Below are 18,210 nucleotides of genomic sequence, written 5' to 3' on the forward strand. Positions count from 1 at the left end.
GTCAGACCGATCAATAATTCAGTAAACAACCGGAATCTTGCAGACACTGACCTCTTGCCGAGGCTCATCCTCTCTATCACTCTAGTCAGTGGCAGACAATCGATATTGCACAGCAGGCCTGTGCCCAGATGCCAGGTTTGTTGTCAAACTCTCGGGAATGGTGTCTTTCCTGCTATTCAGACACACGGGAAACCTTGCACTGGAATCTCGCCACTGAGGTTGCTAAGCACTCCCACTCTTCGGAAACATCGAATCATCACGGAAGTGGCACCGTTAACACTCCCCGTTATGGGTAGAGGAGGAAGAAACGCGTTTACATTGAGTGCAGCCGCGAGGAGACAGCGTCCATCATCATAACGATCCAGGCACTGTTCCCACGACGCTGTGTGGGTGCATGGCCGCGCAGTAACCGAAATGCTTCCACGCACGTACCTCTTTGCTGCACAGCTGGAATTACCTTCTATATAACGTCTTATTAAAGCGCCCCATGTCAAAATCTCCTGCTCAGAGAAACGGCTGGTCCGTGCAGCTGTAGAATGTTGTATCCAGGCCGTGCTCTCTTCTCACTACCTCCATTGGGCAGGAGGTACAAGAGCCTCAGGACCCACACCACCAGGTTCAGGAACAGTTATTACCCCACAACCATCAGGCTCCTGAACTGGTGTGAATAACTTCACTCACCACAATGAGCCTCAGGTCCCACACCAACAGGTTCAGGAACAGTTATTACCCCACAACCATCAGGCTCCTGAACCAGTGTGGATAACTTCATTCACCACAATGAGCCTCAGGTCCCACACCACCAGGTTCAGGAACAGTTATTACCCCACAACCATCAGGCTCCTGAACTGGTGTGGATAACTTCACTCACCACAATGAGCCTCAGGTCCCACACCAACAGGTTCAGGAACAGTTATTACCCCACAACCATCAGCCTCCTGAACCAGTGTGGATAACTTCATTCACCACAATGAGCCTCAGGTCCCACACCACCAGGTTCAGGAACAGTTATTACCCCACAACCATCAGGCTCCTGAACCGGTGTGGATAACTTCACTCACCACAATGAGCCTCAGGTCCCACACCACCAGGTTCAGGAACAGTTATTACCCCTCAACCATCAGGCTCCTGAACCAGTGTGGATAACTTCACTCACCACAATGACCCTCAGGTCCCACACCACCAGGTTCAGGAACAGTTATTACCCCACAACCATCAGGCTCCTGAAAAAGTCACCCTCAATTGTGAACTGATTCCTCAGCCTACAAACTTACAGTACTGTGCAAAAGTCTTAAACACATGTATGTACAGCTAGGGTGTATACCACATTTGCACAGTAATGTGGTAGTTTTATGTATTGCACTGTACTGCTGCAAAAAAAAAATCAGATTTTGTGAGTGATGATAAACCTGATTCTGATATGGGTCTCTGTTGTGGACTGAGAGTGGGAAGGGGGCAGGGAGAGGGGGATCATGGTTGAGAAAAGGAGAGAACAGAGAGAAGCAGCAGAGACATTCTGTGATGATCAATAAACAAATTTCTAATTTGTTTGGAATCATATGAGCTTTCCTGGTGTCTGTACCGACCCCTGGACCTCCATCTCTGCCACTTGTCCCATACCCCACCCTCCCCATTCCCAACATCCTTTCCTCCCGCCAGATTTACAAACTCGCTCTCCGCTCTAGGTTGACAAATCTTCTTCTTCGGTTGTCCATCGGAATCCGATGACGACGTCCACTCCTTTAACGGTGAGATCTTTGATGACTATACAAATACAGAGCTGTGCAAATGTCTTAGGCATCCTAGCTATATATATCTGCCTGAGATTTTTGCACAGTTGTGTACATTAAGGACCTTACAACTCATGCTCTCAGTGTTACTTATTTTTCATTTGTACAGTTCGTCTTCCTAGCAATCCATATGTGCCTAAGACTTTTGCACAGTACTGTACGTTCAAGGACTTCACAACTCATGCTCTCTGTTTTATGTTTTATTTGCATGGTTTCTCTTCTTTTGCACATTGGTTGTTTGTCAGTCTTTGTTCATGTATAGTTTTTCATAAGTGCTACTGTATTTCTTTATTTTCCTGTAAATGTCTGTAAGAAAGTGAATGTCAAGGTAGTTCATGTCCATTTAATAATAAATTTGCTTTGACATTGAATGTCCTACTGACGTTGGACTCAGAACATGCAACGCCTCGAACACACCAGGCACAGCTTCGCTCCTGGTGTTGAGACGCACACAAAACGTTCCTCTGAAATCTCAACTCTGACGTTTTGGAATGACCAAATATTGGAGGAATTCAACAGGTCAGGCAGTGTCTTGGAGGGAAATGGAAAGTCAACACTTTGGGTCAAAACTCTTCATCCTTCTTGCTTGTTTCTTTGGATTGTAGGTTGGTTCCTCAACTTTGTTCATGTTCCCATGAATAAAGGGATATGCTTTTAAGGTGATTGGAAGAAAGCTTAGCTTAGAACACAAGTCTTGAGTTCTTAATACTAATAAAATGACAACATACCCAGATTTGGTCATTAAAAGACCCTCTCATTTGATACAGAAAACATGAGTGACACCAAATCAGTCAATGAAAGCTGCTCCAGCTCAGTCTCCTGTCCAATGGTAGGTTGGCTTGGAGATTCCCGTTGCTGCCTCCCCTAAACCTCAGACTGGAAGGTGGGATTATTGGGGGCTTCACTCCAAGTGTCCCCTCCATCTACCATCGGGAAGGATCTTTACACTCAATTCCCAAGTGCCCTCAGTCCCTCTCCTTCCCACAGACCTCTCACCCATTCTCTTTCTTCCCAGATACTCTCCTTCTCCTGACCTCCCTCCCATACCCTTCCACTTCCCTCCAATACCCATCCACCTCTGTCCCATACCCTCCATCTCCCTCCCATACCCTTCCACCTCCCTCCCATACCCTCACTTCCCTCCCATATCCTTCCACCTCCCTCCCACCCTGTTCCAACATCTTTTGCTGTCTGCAGTCTCTCTGCACCTCTTCTCTCTTTGTACCTTTCCGACCCCCTTTTCCCTCCCCTTTCAATACCTTCACCTCTTTACCCTCTCTCCCCAATTCCACTGTTCCCACCCTCTAAAATCCCCCTCTCCCCTATCTGGTTCCCCTCCCTCCCTTTTCCACTCTGCAAAGTACTCATCCCTCCCCCCTTCCTTGTTCACTCACCTATCTACCCTCTTTCTCCATCTCACATACTCTCTCTCCCTCTCCTTCTCTCCCCTTCTCTCTCTCCCACTTTCTCTCGCCCTCTCCCTCCCTCCTTCTTTCTCCCCTTCTCTCTCCCCTTCTCTCTCTATCTCTCTCACTCTATACCCTCCTCTGCCCCCTCTATGCCTCTCTCTCTCTGTCTCACATTCTCTCACTGTGTTCTGCCCCACTTCCTCCCTCCCCCTCCTTCTCTCTCTTTCTCTCTCCCCTTCTCTCTCTCACCCTATACCCTCCTCTGTTCCCTCTGTATCCTCTCTCTCTGTCTCACACTCAATCCATCCCTGCTCTTCTTTCTCCCTCTCCCTACTTCTCTCTCACTCACTCACTCACTCACTCTTTCTTTCTCCCCTTCTCTCTCTTGCCCTCCCTCTCACCGTCTTTCTCTTTCTCCCTCTCCCTTCCTCCCGCTCTCTCTCACTCACTCGCTCTTTGTCTCTCCCCATCTCTCCCACCCCTTCTCAAACACTCACCCGCTCTCCCCCTCTCCCCTTCTCTTTCTCCCCCCTCCTCTCTCTCTCCCCTCTCCCCTTCTCTTTCTCCCCCTCCTCTCTCTCTCCCCTCTCCCCTTCTCTTTCTCCCCCTCCTCTCTCTCTCTCCCCTCTCCCCTTCTCTTTCTCCCCCCTCCTCTCTCTCTCTCCCCTCTCCCCTTCTCTTTTCCCCCTCCTCTCTCTCTCTCCCCTCTCCACTTCTCTTTCTCCCCCTCTCTCCCCTCTCTCTCCTTCTCCATCGCTGCCCCCTCCCTCCATCCTCTTTTCCAGCAGTCCCCACCCTCTCTCCTCCGCCCACGCTGTCTCCCTCCCCCGCAGCCCGTGGTCCTGATGCTGACGCCCGGACGGTGTTGCTGCGCTCAGTCTCGGCGAAGCTGCCGAGAGCGGAGCATCGAATCCGGAATTCGCCTAACTTTGGCGAGAGGGTGAGCGGGTTGAGGGGGGAGGAGTTGTCGGTCACCCGGGTGAGAGTTCCCCGGGGTCACTGTGCAGATTGAATGCACCTGCGTTAGGGGTGGCCCGTGCCGGACAGCGGGTCGGTGTCATGGGCTGTGCGTTATCCGGCTCCGGGGTCGACCCGGCCAAACCCGGTCCAGATGTGAACGGCTCAGCTCCGGCTCCGCCGCCCGAGGACAGCGACGAGACCCCGGCTTCGCCCCCGCGCCCCGCTCTGACCGAGGAGCAGAAACGACTCGTCCGGGAGTCCTGGGAGATCCTTCACCAGGACATCGCTAGGGTCGGCATCATCATGTTCATCAGGTAATGGGGAAGTCCGTCCTCAGCCTCACCCTCTGCCCTCTTCTCCTCACCCTCATCCTCAGTCTTCACCAGAACATCTCCAGGGCTTGGCATCATCATGTTCATCAGGTGATGGAGGAGGGGGGCATCCTCCGACATCCCTCAACCTCTGACCTCTCTTCCTCAACCTCAACCCCTCACCCTCATCCTCTGCCTTCCCACCATCTCTCACCATCCTCAACTTCCCTCTGTCATCCTCACCTTCCCCATCGACTCTCCGCCCTCCCTCAGTCCCAGCCTCCGTTCCTCTCACGACCTCCCTCCCTCACCTACACCCGGACTCCATCATTCCTCACCATCTCTGCCCACTCTCTGCCCTCCCTCCCACTCTCCATCCTTCCCACAATCTTTCTCCCTCACCCACCCTCAACCTCCATCCTCCCTCACCATCCTCTCTCCCTCCCACACCCTCCCCTCTCCACTCATTTCAAGAGGACTAGGAAGCAGTTGCAAGGACGTGACTCTGAGGCTTTATAAGGCATCGGTCAGATGCCGCTTTGAGTACTTGTGAGCAGTTTTGGGCTGCTTATCCAAGAGAGGATGTGCTGGGATTGGAGAGGGTCCTGAGGAGGTTCCCAGGAATGAAAGGGTTAACAAATGAGGAGCGTTTGATGGCTGTGAGCCTGTACTCGCTGGAGCTTAGAAGAATGATGGTCGGGGAGGGGTCTTTTTGCAACCTATCAAACATCGAAAGACCTAGCTAGGGTGGATGTGGAGATAAGGTTTCCTACGGCGAGGGAGTTTAGGACCAGAGGACGCAACTTCAGAATAGAGGGACGTCCATCTAGAACGGAGATGAGGAGGAATTTCTTTAGCCAGGGAGTGGTGTATCTGTCACAGACAGCTGTGGAGGCCAAGTCACTGGGTATATTTAAAGTGGAGGTGACAGCTTCTTGGTTTGTAAGGGAGTCAGTGGTTACGGAGAGAAGTTGGGAGAATGGGGTTGAGAGGGTTAATATTTCAGCCATGATGGATGGTGGAGTAGACTCCGAAGGGCTGAATGGCCTAATACTACCCCAATGACTTATGGTCTCACAGGTTCCGCTCCCTTCCTTTCCAGTCCTGATGAGGGAATCTCAGCCTCAGCTGTCGACTGTTTATTCCCCTCCACGGACGCTGCCTGACCTGCTGAGTTTCTCCAGCACTTTCTGAGTGCGTTGCTCTGGATTTCCAGCAGCTGCAGAACCCCGTTGCTTGTGTGTAGATGGATCAGGTTTGGCACAAAGGGAGGGCGGTGAACTCGGTGAACTTGTACGTGAGACTAAGCTGCTTCAGGTTCAGGGTGCCAGTGAGGCTAAACCCCGGCACCATCTGCTGTGGGTCAGCATCCGGAGGGGGAGAGAAAATATCAGAATCACGTTTAATACCACCGGCCTGTGTTGTGAAATTTGTTAACTTAGCAGCAGCAGTTCAATGCAATACATGATAACATAGAAAGAAAACAAATTAATAAATAAATTACAATAAGTATACATGTATAGTTAAATTTAAAATAGTACAAAGCCAGAAATAATATTTTAAAAAGGTGAGGTTGTGTTCATGGGTTCAATGTCCAGTTAGGAATCGAATGGCAGAGGAGAAGAAGCTGTTCCTGAATCACTGAGTGTGTGTCTTCAGGCTCCTGTACCTCCTCCCTGATGGCAGAGGGGAAGAAGCTGTTCCTGAATCGTTGAGTGTGTGTCTTCAGGCTCCTGTACCTCCTCCCTGATGGCAGAGGGGAAGAAGCAGTTCCTGAATCACTGAGTGTGTGTCTTCAGGCTCCTGTACCTCCTCCCTGATGGCAGAGGGGAAGAAGCTGTTCCTGAATCACTGAGTGTGTGTCTTCAGGCTCCTGTACCTCCTCCCTGATGGTATCAATGGGAAGAGGGCATGTCCTGGGTGATGGGGGTTCTTAATGATGGATGCCACCTTTTTGAGGCATCAGTCCTTGAAGATGTCTGGGATACTATGGAGGCTGGTGCCCATGATAGAGCCATCTAATTTTATAACTTTCTGTAGCTTCTTTCAGTCCTGTCTCCCCCCCTCCACCTGCCATACCAGACAGTGATGCAGCCTGTCGGAATACTTCCCACAGTACATCTGCAGAAGTGTTTGAGTGTGTTAGGTGACAAGCGAAATCTCCTCAAACACCTAATGAAGTACAGCCGCTGTCTTGCCTTATTTGTAGTTGCATCAATATGTTGAGACCAGGTTAGATCCTCAGAGATCTTGACATCCAGGATTTTTGACCCTTCAGACCAAATTTATGATCAAAGTATTTGGCGGGGTGGAGATACTTCCCTACCAAAGAAGGCGTAAAGTGCTAGTTCCCTCCTCTAGCCTGTAGGTCACCCTTGGACAAAGTGTACCACCTGCTTAGCAACCCCCTCCCCCCACACACCCCCTCCCAATCAGGGTCACATGAAGCTACGGGAGCAGGTGGTGGACGGTCGTATGAGCAGCCGGTGCAGATCACAAGTCCTGGTTATGTGACCACTGACGCCAGGCAGACAATCTCTGAAGAGTATTGATAATGGCTGGGGTCACCCGTCTTGTAAAGACACTGCCCAGAAGCAGGTAATGACAAACCACTTTTGTGGAAAAACTTGCCAAGAACAATCGTGGACATGAGACCATGATCACATACAACGCGGCACGTAATGAGGAAGATGATGACGATGTCCATGTTACATATACAACCTGGAGATTTATTTTTTAGCAGGCATTTACAGGAAAACAAGGAAATATAATAGAATTTATGAAAAAACTATAAATAACAAAGACTGACAAACACCCAGTTGGCAAAAGAAGACAAACTGTACAAATAACAAAATAATATTTATAAAATAAATTTAAAAAGTGAGACAAATTGTGCAAATAAAAAAGTAATTACTGAGGACATAAGTTGTAGAGTTCTTCAAAGTGAGTCAGTGTTGTGCTGAGTGAAGCTATCCACGCTGGTTCAGGAGCCTGATGGTTGTGGGGTAATAACTGTTCCTGAACCTGGTGGCCTGGGACCTGAGGCTCATTGTGGTGAGTGAAGTTATCCACACTGGTTCAGGAGTCTGATGGTTGTGGGGTAATAACTGTTCCTGAACCTGGTGGTGTGGGACCTGAGGCTCATTGTGGTGAGTGAAGTTATCCACGCTGGTTCAGGAGCCTGATGGTTGTGGGGTAATAACTGTTCCTGAACCTGGTGGTGTGGGACCTGAGGCTCATTGTGGTGAGTGAAGTTATCCACGCTGGTTCAGGAGCCTGATGGTTGTGGGGTAAAAACTGTTCCTGAACCTGGTGGTGTGGGACCTGAGGCTCATTGTGGTGAGTGAAGTTATCCCCTCTGGTTCAGGAGCCTGATGGTTGAGGGGTAATAACTGTTCCTGAACCTGGTGGTGTGGGACCTGAGGCTCATTGTGGTGAGTGAAGTTATCCACGCTGGTTCAGGAGCCTGATGGTTGTGGGGTAATAACTGTTCCTGAACCTGGTGGTGTGGGACCTGAGGCTCATTGTGGTGAGTGAAGTTATCCACACTGGTTCAGGAGCCTGATGGTTGTGGGGTAATAACTGTTCCTGAACCTGGTGGTGTGGGACCTGAGGCTCATTGTGGTGAGTGAAGTTACCCACACTGGTTCAGGAGCCTGATGGTTGTGGGGTAATAACTGTTCCTGAACCTGGTGGTGTGGGACCTGAGGCTCATTGTGGTGAGTGAAGTTATCCACGCTGGTTCAGGAGCCTGATGGTTGTGGGGTAATAACTGTTCCTGAACCTGGTGGTGTGGGACCTGAGGCTCATTGTGGTGAGTGAAGTTATCCCCTCTGGTTCAGGAGCCTGATGGTTGAGGGGTAATAACTGTTCCTGAACCTGGTGGTGTGGGACCTGAGGCTCATTGTGGTGAGTGAAGTTATCCATGCTGGTTCAGGAGCCTGATGGTTGTGGGGTAATAACTGTTCCTGAACCAGGTGGTGTGGGACCTGAGGCTCATTGTGGTGAGTGAAGTTATCCACACTGGTTCAGGAGCCTGATGGTTGTGGGGTAATAACTGTTCCTGAACCTGGTGGTGTGGGACCTGAGGCTCATTGTGGTGAGTGAAGTTACCCACACTGGTTCAGGAGCCTGATGGTTGTGGGGTAATAACTGTTCCTGAACCTGGTGGTGTGGGACCTGAGGCTCATTGTGGTGAGTGAAGTTATCCACACTGGTTCAGGAGCCTGATGGTTGTGGGGTAATAACTGTTCCTGAACCTGGTGGTGTGGAACCTGAGGCTCATTGTGGTGAGTGAAGTTATCCACACTGGTTCAGGAGCCTGATGGTTGTGGGGTAATAACTGTTCCTGAACCTGGTGGTGTGGGACCTGAGGCTCATTGTGGTGAGTGAAGTTATCCACGCTGGTTCAGGAGCCTGATGGTTGTAGGGTAATAACTGTTCCTGAACCTGGTGGTGTGGGACCTGAGGCTCATTGTGGTGAGTGAAGTTATCCACACTGGTTCAGGAGCCTGATGGTTGTGGGGTAATAACTGTTCCTGAACCTGGTGGTGTGGGACCTGAGGCTCATTGTGGTGAGTGAAGTTATCCACACTGGTTCAGGAGCCTGATGGTTGAGGGGTAATAACTGTTCCTGAACCTGGTGGTGTGGGACCTGAGGCTCATTGTGGTGAGTGAAGTTATCCACGCTGGTTCAGGAGCCTGATGGTTGTGGGGTAATAACTGTTCCTGAACCTGGTGGTGTGGGACCTGAGGCTCATTGTGGTGAGTGAAGTTATCCACACTGGTTCAGGAGCCTGATGGTTGTGGGGTAATAACTGTTCCTGAACCTGGTGGTGTGGGACCTGAGGCTCATTGTGGTGAGTGAAGTTACCCACACTGGTTCAGGAGCCTGATGGTTGTGGGGTAATAACTGTTCCTGAACCTGGTGGTGTGGGACCTGAGGCTCATTGTGGTGAGTGAAGTTATCCACACTGGTTCAGGAGCCTGATGGTTGTGGGGTAATAACTGTTCCTGAACCTGGTGGTGTGGAACCTGAGGCTCATTGTGGTGAGTGAAGTTATCCACACTGGTTCAGGAGCCTGATGGTTGTGGGGTAATAACTGTTCCTGAACCTGGTGGTGTGGGACCTGAGGCTCATTGTGGTGAGTGAAGTTATCCACGCTGGTTCAGGAGCCTGATGGTTGTGGGGTAATAACTGTTCCTGAACCTGGTGGTGTGGGACCTGAGGCTCATTGTGGTGAGTGAAGTTATCCACACTGGTTCAGGAGCCTGATGGTTGTGGGGTAATAACTGTTCCTGAACCTGGTGGTGTGGGACCTGAGGCTCATTGTGGTGAGTGAAGTTATCCACACTGGAGCCTGATGGTTGTGGGGTAATAACTGTTCCTGAACCTGGTGGTGTGGGACCTGAGGCTCATTGTGGTGAGTGAAGTTATCCACGCTGGTTCAGGAGCCTGATGGTTGTGGGGTAATAACTGTTCCTGAACCTGGTGGTGTGGGACCTGAGGCTCATTGTGGTGAGTGAAGTTATCCACACTGGTTCAGGAGCCTGATGGTTGTGGGGTAATAACTGTTCCTGAACCTGGTGGCCTGGGACCTGAGGCTCATTGTGGTCAGTGAAGTTATCCACACTGGTTCAGGAGTCTGATGGTTGTGGGGTAATAACTGTTCCTGAACCTGGTGGTGTGGGACCTGAGGCTCATTGTGGTGAGTGAAGTTCTCCACAACCATAACCCTCCGTTCCTTTCCTGTCCATATACCCTACAACCATCAGGCTCCTGAACCGGTGTGGATAACTTCACTCACCACAATGAGCCTCAGGTCCCACACCACCAGGTTCAGGAACAGTTATTACCCCACAACCATCAGGCTCCTGAACCAGTGTGGGTAACTTCACTCACCACAGTGAGCCTCAGGTCCCATACCACCAGGTTCAGGAACAGTTATTACCCCACAACCATCAGGCTCCTGAACCAGTGTGGATAACTTCACTCACCACAATGAGCCTCAGGTCCCACACCACCAGGTTCAGGAACAGTTATTACCCCACAACCATCAGGCTCCTGAACCAGTGTGGATAACTTCACTCACCACAATGAGCCTCAGGTCCCACACCACCAGGTTCAGGAACAGTTATTACCCCACAACCATCAGGCTCCTGAACCAGTGTGGGTAACTTCACTCACCACAGTGAGCCTCAGGTCCCATACCACCAGCTTCAGGAACAGTTATTACCCCACAACCATCAGGCTCCTGAACCAGTGTGGATAACTTCACTCACCACAATGAGCCTCAGGTCCCACACCACCAGGTTCAGGAACAGTTATTACCCCACAACCATCAGGCTCCTGAACCAGTGTGGATAACTTCACTCACCACAATGAGCCTCAGGTCCCACACCACCAGGTTCAGGAACAGTTATTACCCCACAACCATCAGGCTCCTGAACCAGTGTGGGTAACTTCACTCACCACAGTGAGCCTCAGGTCCCATACCACCAGCTTCAGGAACAGTTATTACCCCACAACCATCAGGCTCCTGAACCAGTGTGGATAACTTCACTCACCACAATGAGCCTCAGGTCCCACACCACCAGGTTCAGGAACAGTTATTACCCCACAACCATCAGACTCCTAAACCAGTGTGGATAACTTCACTCACCACAATGAGCCTCAGGTCCCACACCACCAGGTTCAGGAACAGTTATTACCCCACAACCATCAGGCTCCTGAACCAGTGTGGATAACTTCACTCACCTCAACTCTGAACTGATTCCACAACCTACAGACTCACTTTCAAGGACTCTACAACTCATGTTCTCAATATTATTTATTTACTTTTTATTTCCATGGTTAGTCTTCTTTTACACATTTCTGTAGTTCACATTATGATGTGTTTCAGCTCCTCTTTTCTGTTGCTATTTTTGGTGAATTTGAATCTGGGCAACCTGCAGATCATGGGCACTGAGCTGAACTGACTACATCTGGACTTTTTCACTGTCGTGTTTTCTATGCTGTGTTTTTCGCTCTTTATTTTTGTTGCTGTTTGTACAATTTGTTTATTTTTTGCATGTGGGGTGGAGAGTTTGATGTTTATTCTCTGACCGGTTTCCATGATTTTCTTTGTTTTGTGGCTGTCTATGGGGAAGAAAAATCTCAGGGCTGTTTTCTGCATACACACTTTAATGATAATTTACTTTGAATCTTGAACCTTGGATGTTTTTCAGACATTGTCATTTATAGATTATGATAAATCCTGTTGTATTTCTGTATTTTCCTGTAAATGACTGCAAGAAAATGAATCTCAGGGTAATAGATAGTGATAAATATGTACTTTGATGATAAATTTCTATAGACTTTGAAACTTGAATTACAACACAGGTAATTTGGCCTATCTATTCAGAATTTAAATCCACCGGCATTCTCCTACTCAGACTCGACCTGCCCAATTCTTCAGAGAAACATTTATATCACCACATAAACACAAGAGTCAGAATGAGAATCAGGTTTAATATCACATGCATATAACCATATAACAATTACAGCACGGAAACAGGCCATCTTGGCCCTTCTAGTCCGTGCCGAACGCTAACTCTCACCTAGTCCCACCGACGTGCACTCAGCCCATAATCCTCCATTCCTTTCCTGTCCATATACCTATCCAAATTTTTTTTAAATGACAATATCGAACCTGCCTCTACCACTTCTACTGGAAGCTCATTCCACACAGCTACCACTCTCCGAGTAAAGAAGTTCCCCCTCGTGTTACCCTTAAACTTTTGCCCCTTAACTCTCAACTCATGTCCTCTTGTTTGAATCTTCCCTACTCTTAATGGAAAAAGCCTATCCACGTCAACTCTATCTATCTCCCTCATAATCTTAAATACCTCTATCAAGTCCCCCCTCAACCTTCTACGCTCCAAAGAATAAAGACCTAACTTGTTCAACCTTTCCCTGTAACTTAGGTACTGAAACCCAGGTAACATTCTCGTAAATCTTCTCTGTACTCTCTCTATTTTGTTGACATCTTTCCTATAATTCGGTGACCAGAACTGTACACAATACTCCAAATTCGGCCTTACCAATGCCTTGTACAATTTTAACTTTACATCCCAACTCCTATACTCAATGCTCTGATTTATAAAGGCCAGCATACCAAAAGGTTTCTTCACCACCCTATCCACATGAGATTCCACCTTCAGGGAACTATGCACCATTATTCCTAGATCACTCTGTTCTACTGATTCCTCAATGCCCTACCATCTACCATGTATGTCCTATTTTGATTAGTCCTACCAAAATGTAGCACCTCACACTTTTCAGCATTAACCACCATCTGCCATCTTTCAGCCCACTCTTCTAACTGGCCTAAATCTCTCTGCAAGCTTTGAAAACCTACTTCATTATCCACAACGTCACCTATCTTAGTATCATCTGCATATTTACTAATCCAATTTACCACCCCATCATCCAGATCATTAATGTATATGACAAACAACATTGGACCCAGTACAGATCCCTGATGCACACCACTACTCACCGGCCTCCAAACTGACAAACAGTTATCCACCACTACTCTCTAGTATCTCCCATCCAGCCACTGTTGAATCCATTTTACTACTTCAATATTAATACCTAATGATTGAGCCTTCCGAACTAACCGTCTGTGTGGAACCTTGTCAAAGGCCTTACTGAAGTCCATATAGACAACATCCACTGATTTACCCTTGTCAACTTTCCTAGTAACCTCTTCAAAAAATTCAATAAGATTTGTTAAACATGACCTTACACACACAAATCCATGTTGACTGTCCCTAATCAGACCCTGTCAATCCAGATAATTATCTATACCATCTCTAAGAATACTTTCCATTAATTTACCCACCACTGACATCAAACTTACAGGCCTATACTTGCTAGGTTTACTCTTAGAACCTTTTTTAAACAATGGAACCACATGAGCAATATGCCAATCCTCCGGCACCATTCCTGTTTCTAATGACATTTGAAATATTTCTGTCAGAGCCCCTGCTATTTCTACACTAACTTCCCTCAAGGTCCTAGGGAATATCCTTGCAGGATCTGGAGACTTATCCACTTTTATATTCTTTAAAAGCACCAGTACTTCCTCTTCTTTAATCATCATAGTTTCCATAACTACCCTACTTGTTTCCCTTACCTTACACAATTCAATATCCTTCTCCTTAGTGAATACCGAAGAAAAGAAATTGTTCAAAATCTCACCCATTTCTTTTGGCTCCACACATAGCTGTCCACTCTGATTCTCTAAGGGACCAATTTTATCCCTCACTATCCTTTTGCTATTAATATAACTGTAGAAACCCTTTGGATTTAGTTTCACCTTACTCGCCAAAGCAACCTCATATCTTCTTTTAGCTTTTCTAATTTATTTCTTAAGATTCTTTTTACATTCTTTATATTCCTCAAGCACCTCATTTACTCCATGCTGCCTATATTTGTTGTAGATTTCTCTCTTTTTCCGAACCAAGTTTCCAATATCCCTTGAAAACCATGGTTCTCTCAAACTTATAACCTTTCCTTTCAACCTAACAGGAACATAAAGATTCTGTACCCTCAAAATTTTACCTTTAAATGACCTCCATTTCTCTATTACATCCTTCCCAGAAAACAAATTGTCTCAATCCACTCCTTCTAAATCCTTTCGCATCTCCTCAACGTTAGCCTTTCTCCAATCAAAAATCTCAACCCTGTGTCCAGTCCTATCCTTCTCCATAATTATATTGAAACTAATGGCATTGTGATCACTGGACCCGAAGTGCTCCCCAACACATACCTCCGTCACCTGACCTATCTCATTCCCTAACAGGAGGCCCAACACAATAATATGTCATGAAATTTATTGTTTTTGCAGCAGCAGTACAATGCAATGCATAATAATATAGAGAAAAAGCATAAATTACTGTAAGTATATATTTGTAATAGTTAAATTAACTAAATAGTGCAAAAAATTGTAAGAAAAAGGTAGTGCTCATGAGTTCTAAACTAGCATCTGTGACCTCCTCCCAGCCCCTCTCATCTCACCTTCTGCTCCTTTTCAAGTTGGTCCTGAATAATAACCCGAGAGTCACAGAGGACTGAAACAGGCCCTTCAGCCCATCTCATCCCTGCTGACCCACTAGCAACATAAGGCTAAAGTCAGAAGGTCGCGGTTGGTGGAAACTCTAGAGATGCTCAGCAGGTCAGGAAACAGCTGTGGAGAGTATTTCCGCTGTTTAATGTTTTTCTCATTTCACTGCCCTTGTTTAACCCGTGTCATTTACCCTCATCTTCCTGCTCGTATCTGCCAATGGAGCAGGCAAACACAGAAAGCACTCTATGGAGGCTTTTGAACATTCGATAGGTTTCAATGAGGTCACCCCTTATTCTTCTGAATTTCAATGAGTACGGGCCCAGAGCCATCACAGTCTCCTCCTATGAGAAGCTTTTCAATCCCCAATCATTTTCGTGAACCTCCATTGAACCTACTCCAATGTCAGCTCAACAAGAGGCCCAAAGCTACTCACAGTATTCCAAGGAAGGCCTCACCAGCGCCACATAAACACTCAACATTGGTTTTATCTTCCAGTTTTCTCAAGATCAATGCTAACATTGCATTTGCCTTCCTCACCACCAGCTTAGCCTGTGAATTAACCTTCAGGGAATCCTGCGCGAGGACTCCCAAGTCCCTTTGCACCTCGGAGTTTTGTATTTTCCCTCCTTTTCGTCCCACTCAAGTGCCCGACACAGAACTGAACACTGTTCTCTCTAACAACACACACAAACTGCTGGAGGAACTCAGCAGGCCAGGCAGCATCTATGAAAAAAAAGCACAGTCGACGTTTCGGACCGAAACCCTTTGGCAGGAGCACAGAAAAAAAGCCGAGGAGTAGATTTAAAAGGTGGGGGCGGGAGAGAGTGAAACACCAGCTGATGGGTGAACCTTGGACGGGGAAAGAGCTGGGAAGTTGATTGGTGAAAGGGACAGAAGGCCATGGAAGAGAGAAAAAAGGGGGAGAGGGGAGGAGCACCAGAGGGAGGCAATGGGCGGGCAAGGAGATAACATAAGAGAGGGAAAAGGGGATGGGAATTGGTGAAGAGGGGCGGCATTACTGGAAATTTGAGAAATCAAAGTTCATGCCATCAGGTTGGAGGCTACCCAAATAAAATATAAGGTTCCTCCAACCTAAGTGTGGCCTTATCACGACAGTGGAGGAGGCAATGGATGGACATAACGAAATGGGAATGGGAAGTGGAATTAAAATGGGTGGCCACTGGGAGATCCCACTAGTTCTGGCAGACAAGAGCGTAGATGCTCGGCAAAGCAGTCTCCTAATCTACATTAGGTCTCACCGATATACGGGAGGCCTCGCTGGGAGCACCGAACACAGAATATGACCCCAACAGACTCACAGGTGGAAGGGCTGTTTGGGGCACTGAGTGAGGGGGGAGGTGTGGGGGCAGGTGAAGCACTTGTTCCGCTTGCAAGGATCAGTGCCAGGAGGGAGATCAGTGGGGAGGGACAAGTGGACAAGGGAGTCGCGTAGGGAGCGATCCCTGTGGAAAGCAGAAAGTAGGGGGGAGGGAAAGATGTGTCTGGTGGTGGGATCCATTTGGAGGTGGTGGAAGTTTTGGAGAATTATATGCTGGACACGGAGGCTGGTGGGGTGGTAGGTGAGGACAGGAGGAACCCTATCTCTGGTAGGGTGGTGGGAGGATGAGGTGTGTGAAATGGAAGAGATGTGGTTGAGGGCAGTGTCAGTGGTGAAGAAAGGGAAGCCCCTTTCCTTGAAAAAGGAGGTCATCTCCTTCATACAAGAATGAAAAGCCTCATCCCAAGAGCAGATGTGGTGGAGGTGGAGGGATTGAGAGGAAGGGATAGTATTTTTACAAGTGGCAGGCTGGGATGAGGTATAATCCAGGTAGCTATGAGAGTCTGTTGGCTTATAATAGACATTGGTGGAAAAACTGCCTCTGGAGATAGAGACAATGAGATCAGGAAAGGGAAGTGTTGGAAATGGACCAGGTGAATTCGAGGGCAGGGTGGAAGATGGAGGCAAAGTGTTCTCTCTGAGCTGTGGCAGTGCACAGCTGCGCAATTACTGAAACGCTCCCATGCACATTGCCTTTGTTGCTACGCAACTGAAATTTTCTTTTATATAATGTTAATATAATTTTGAAATTATACTGATACAGTTTTGAAATCTATGTTAACATAATTGTGAAATACCCTGTAATTAATTATGTGTTAATGAATATAATCTATCAATTTTCTAAATAATAAATGAACCACAACCTTTACTTTGAAACATTCTGGAGCTTCAGCATATTTACCCTGGCAGTGTTTCAACTAACAACGCTGCTACAAATTGTAACAATAAACACAGAATGGAAGTCGGTCGCTCACTGTGATCTGCGACTCACCACCTGTGCCTCGGGATGGTGGAGAAAGATGCAATGAAAACAGCACGGTGTGCTCTAGGCAAAGGGTGGCACGGTGTGCTCTGGGCAAAGGGTGGCACGGTGTGCAATGGGCAAAGGGTGGCACGGTGTGCAATGGGCAAAGGGTGGCACGGTGTGCTCTGGGCAAAGGGTGGCACGGTGTGCAATGGGCAAAGGGTGGCACGGTGTGCTCTGGGCAAAGGGTGGCACGGTGTGCAATGGGCAAAGGGTGGCACGGTGTGCAATGGGCAAAGGGTGGCATGGTGTGCTCTCGGCAAAGGGTGGCACGGTGTGCTCTGGGCAAAGGGTGGCACAGTGTGCTCTGGGCAAAGGGTGGCACAGTGTGCTCTGGGCAAAGGGTGGCACGGTGTGCTCTGGGCAAAGGGTGGCAAGGTGTGCAATGGGCAAAGGGTGGCACGGTGTGCAATGGGCAAAGGGTGGCATGGTGTGCTCTGGGCAAAGGGTGGCACGGTGTGCTCTGGGCAAAGGGTGGCACGGTGTGCAATGGGCAAAGGGTGGCACGGTGTGCTCTGGGCAAAGGGTGGCACAGTGTGCTCTGGGCAAAGGGTGGCACAGTGTGCTCTGGGCAAAGGGTGGCACGGTGTGCTCTGGGCAAAGGGTGGCAAGGTGTGCAATGGGCAAAGAGTGGCACGGTGTGCAATGGGCAAAGGGTGGCATGGTGTGCTCTGGGCAAAGGGTGGCACGGTGTGCTCTGGGCAAAGGGTGGCACGGTGTGCAATGGGCAAAGGGTGGCACGGTGTGCAATGGGCAAAGGGTGGCACGGTGTGCTCTGGGCAAAGGGTGGCACGGTGTGCAATGGGCAAAGGGTGGCACGGTGTGCTCTGGGCAAAGGGTGGCACGGTGTGCAATGGGCAAAGGGTGGCACGGTGTGCAATGGGCAAAGGGTGGCATGGTGTGCTCTGGGCAAAGGGTGGCACGGTGTGCTCTGGGCAAAGGGTGGCACAGTGTGCTCTGGGCAAAGGGTGGCACAGTGTGCTCTGGGCAAAGGGTGGCAAGGTGTGCAATGGGCAAAGGGTGGCACGGTGTGCTCTGGGCAAAGGGTGGCACGGTGTGCTCTGGGCAAAGGGTGGCACGGTGTGCAATGGGCAAAGGGTGGCACGGTGTGCAATGGGCAAAGGGTGGCATGGTGTGCTCTGGGCAAAGGGTGGCACGGTGTGCAATGGGCAAAGGGTGGCACGGTGTGCTCTGGGCAAAGGGTGGCACGGTGTGCAATGGGCAAAGGGTGGCATGGTGTGCTCTGGGCAAAGGGTGGCACAGTG

General features: G+C 48.7%; 1 protein-coding gene across 1 annotated transcript in view; it reads left to right on the forward strand.

Annotated features, from left to right (window-relative positions):
- The first annotated feature begins 4,026 nt into the window (after positions 1-4,026).
- Positions 4,027-18,210, forward strand: part of xgb (x globin) — an 85,624-nt gene continuing 71,440 nt past the window's right edge. The window contains exon 1 of the mRNA XM_073063782.1: positions 4,027-4,473. Within this exon, the coding sequence (XP_072919883.1) occupies positions 4,259-4,473 (215 nt within the window). The 5' untranslated portion in view covers positions 4,027-4,258. The remainder of the gene's footprint in view (positions 4,474-18,210) is intronic.

Source organism: Hemitrygon akajei, chromosome 12 (assembly GCF_048418815.1).
Source record: "Hemitrygon akajei chromosome 12, sHemAka1.3, whole genome shotgun sequence".
Classification (NCBI taxonomy): Eukaryota; Metazoa; Chordata; class Chondrichthyes; order Myliobatiformes; family Dasyatidae; genus Hemitrygon; species Hemitrygon akajei.